The sequence below is a fragment of the Cricetulus griseus genome, chromosome X (genome assembly GCF_003668045.3).
Source record: "Cricetulus griseus strain 17A/GY chromosome X, alternate assembly CriGri-PICRH-1.0, whole genome shotgun sequence".
NCBI classification, from domain to species: domain Eukaryota; kingdom Metazoa; phylum Chordata; class Mammalia; order Rodentia; family Cricetidae; genus Cricetulus; species Cricetulus griseus.
Window position 1 is genome coordinate 50,052,714 of NC_048604.1, and position 3,857 is coordinate 50,056,570.

At 44.2% G+C, this 3,857-nt stretch overlaps 1 protein-coding gene across 1 annotated transcript; it reads right to left on the bottom strand.

The window, feature by feature from the left end:
- Positions 1-443: 443 nt before the first annotated feature.
- On the bottom strand, positions 444-1,580 carry LOC100769123 (actin-related protein 2/3 complex subunit 1B). Its single transcript, XM_027433051.2, has one exon. It carries the CDS (start codon positions 1,563-1,565, stop codon positions 444-446), a length of 1,122 nt encoding a protein of 373 aa, XP_027288852.1. The 5' UTR covers positions 1,566-1,580.
- Between the last annotated feature and the right edge of the window lie 2,277 nt (positions 1,581-3,857).

Below are 3,857 nucleotides of genomic sequence, written 5' to 3' on the forward strand. Positions count from 1 at the left end.
GAGCACAAGCCTTCCTCTCTCCATGATGGACTGTTTGGATGAAGCCAACTCTAGTTTTTGAAATTTGTTAACCCTTTTTATGATTAACACTTGCTTCTCTTAGGTAAGTACACTAATTGAATTAAGTCAAGTACAGACAGTCTGAAAGCAATTTTATTTTATTAATTTTTTTCTGCAGTTGGTGTGTTTATTATCCATATTCATGACCAACTTTGTGCTTAGGGGCTTTTTTTTTTCTTCTTTTATTTTAAAGCAATAAGTGAAGGCATTTCTTTAAAAGGCACCTGTTCCTTAAACAGGTAGGAAAGTTCCCAACCGTTTCCTCCCTTCTTGGGGAGCAGCCCCATACTGGCACCCTAGAAGCATTCAGCAGAGCAACCCTTCCCCTCCCCAGTCCTTTTCCCCCTTTCCCAGCAGCTGGGATGAGTGTGGTATTCCACAGCTCATTTGATCTTCAGGTTCTTCAAGGATGACTCCAAGCTCTTCAAATCCCAGATGCTCATGCCGCCGTCCATGCCTGTAGTGCAGAACTGCGTGCACTTGGCCTTGCCCCCGCTGAGCACCGAGATTTGATTGATGCTGTTCTGATGCAGCGAATCCAGGCCAGCATCCGTGGATGCACCACCCTCAGAGCTGGCTTTTTTGTCGAGGTACTGGAAGTGTTCTCGAGCTGTCATGCCACGCTGGGAGTGGGAGCTCTGCTTGGGCACATCCAGCCGACCACCAAAGCTCAATGTCCCTGCAGCACTGTCATAGGTAAATAGCACCGGGAAGCAGTTGTGGCCCGCTGCCACTAGACTATTTTCTGTGATGAAGGTGATGGCCAGGAACGGCAAGGTTTCAGAGGCCAGGGTTGCAACGGCCATCTTCTTGTCAGCATCTGCCAGGCACACGGTGCTGTCGTGGCTTACCCAAGCCACACGGCTGCCGCTGGCCGAGAAGCAGACATCATGCACCCAGCCAGAACTGCTGGACTCGAACATCAGCTCTCCAAAAGGCATCTTAGAGCCCCACGGTGTAGGCGCTGGCCGCTCTTCCACCTCCTTGATATAGGCAGAGAAGATCATGCACTTGAAGTCACAGGAGCCTGCAGCTAGGAGCACGTTGTTGGGGTGCCAGTCAAGGCTGAGGACAGAGGAGCCGATGTGCTTTTTAATGTGTTTGCACGCCCACCAATCATTCACCTGGTCAAAATAACAGATGGAGATGACATGGGGGCCACTGGCCACAGCGAACTTCTTCTCATTGGGGGCCCAGCGCACATAACGCGCAGCTCGTTTGATCCGCAGGATGACCAGAGTGGGCTTCCAGGTGCGGCCCTTCAGGGTCCACACAAAGGCATTGCAGTCTGTGCTACAGGTCACAATGCTGTTACTCTCAGGGGCCCAGTCGATGCCTGTCACCTGCCCGTTGTGCTCCTTAAGCTCGTGGACCTTGTTCCACTTGGGACCGCTCTTCTCATAGATGTGCACCTCATGGTTGTTGGGGCAGATGGCGATCTGTGTTCGGTCCTTGTTCCAGGCATGGCAGCTGATGGGCTCTGCCAGGAATCTGTAGTAGGCCATAGTTACTTGTCTCCTCGGGGCGCCCGGCCACAAGCTCTGGACAGTCGACACGCCCAACTGGCTCTCTGAAAGCAATTTTAAAAGTACAAGGTGATTATGTGTTTCTGTCCTGTTATTTGTTTGCAATGTTCTCCATTAAGACAAGCTTCTTGCAGTGGATGTAGAGAGTGCCAAGGTTATGAGTTGAGTGGTGAGAGTATTTGGAGGGAGCGGGCATTGGTTGACTAAAGCTACAAGTTTCATGATAGAAATACGGTTAATGTGGCTACTCATGGTAAGAATTTGTCTAGAACATTATCAAAAATGGGCAACTGAAGGCATATTGCTTGAGTCATTCCGTATGAACCACAGGATTTCCATTGGAATAGTAAGAAAAAACAGATTTATCTTGTAGGTAATGACAATCTATTCCAAGTTTTTCCATAGAGGAAATGTAATCCTTGCTAAGACTCTATAAATTACCACTTGTTCAGGTTGATATATAACCCACACACATACGAACATCTGATTTTTGACAAAGAAGCTAAAATTATACAATGGAAAAAAGAAAGCATCTTCAACAAATGGTGCTTGTGTAACTGAGTGCTGGCAGGTAGAAGACTGAAGATAGATCAGAATCTATCACCATGCACAAAGCTTAAGTCCAAATGGATAAAAGACCCCCAACATAAATCCAGCCACACTGAACCTCTTAGAAAAGAAGTAGTTGGTACCCTCAAACGAATTGTTAGAGGAGACCACTTCCTGAACATTACACCAGTAGCACAGACACTGGGATCAACAATTAATAGATGGGACCTCCTGAAACTGAGATGCTTCTGTAAGGCAAAGGACACAGTAAACAAAACAAAATGGCAGCTCACAGAATGGGAAAAGATATTCACCAACCCCACATCCAACAGAGGGCTGATCTCCAAAATATTCAAAGAACTCAAGAAGCTAGGCACCATCTTACTCCTGTCAGAATGACTAAAATCAAAAGCACCAATGATAGCTTATGCTGGAGAGGATGTGGAGAAAGGGGAACACTCTTCCACTGCTGATGGGAGTGCCAAATCTTGCAGCCACTTTGGAAATCAGTATGGCAGTTTCTCAGGAAAATGGGAATCAGTCTACCACAGGATTCAGCAATTCCACTCTTTAGGCATATACTCAAAAGATGCACATAGTATTTTTTATGTCTCTGTCTTTAAAAATTCATTTGAATGTTGCAAGATATTGACCAATGATTGGAATATTTTGTTCTAGTTCTTTAACACGCTCCCACTTACACAAGCTACTATCACATCCTTATTTAAAAAACTGACATGTAGTGCTAACTCATGTTTACCTTGACTTCATATGCTTGGCCAGTGGTTCAGACGTTTGTTGTGAAACTGTTGGAAGCTTACCATTAAATATTCATTGAATGTGGAAACTATGTTAGGAAAAGATTGGCACCCTGAGGACTAAACTCAACTCACTTTGAGGTTTGTAGTTGTTTCCCAATTTGTCTCATGGAACCACTTTGTCATGTCTTATGATGGTAACACTTGGTTGCCAAGTGTGAGTTGTAGTCAAAACGAGTTTCGGAAACATCAACTTTGATGTTTGCCTAGGAGTTAGGACTTTCCCTTTTTGAGAAAATGGAATGGAGCCCAAGATGTTACTAGAATTTTCCATATCAAATATGTCCATTCTCCATCCTTACTTCTCTCCCTATCGATGGCCTGAGTTTTCCTCCTCTGAGTGCTCACAACATCTGCTGCTGTTTCTTTCACAGTCTTTTCCCCATTGTGCTTACCACATGGATACATGTGCTTACTTCTCACACACTGAGGGGACTTTGACAATGGTAGCTACTGACTCATAGTCACCTTTATGTCACCAATGGCTACTGAACTACCTGAAAATTTTGGCTAGTTTATCAATATTTGTTTAATTGAACACAAAAATATATTGATAATAATAAACATGAAGTGCAATTACTTTCTACCATGAACAGCTTTGAGCTTTTAATGACCATCAATTCACTTAAGTTCTTAAATTTTTACAAGATATTGATGGTATAAACGTCAGGAAACAAAGAACAATGAAGTATCAGGTATGTTCAGAATCCAACATTTTTCTTTTTAAATTGGGTATGTGTTTCTTGGAACTGGAGTTATAGGCAGTTGTGAACACCATGTGGGTCCTGGAAACAGAACTCAGATCCTCTGCAAGACTAGCAAGTGATTTGAACTACCATGCCATCTCTCTATCTCCAGTGGTCAGAATTATAAAGCTGGTAAGTGGCAGAGGCAAGATGGAAAC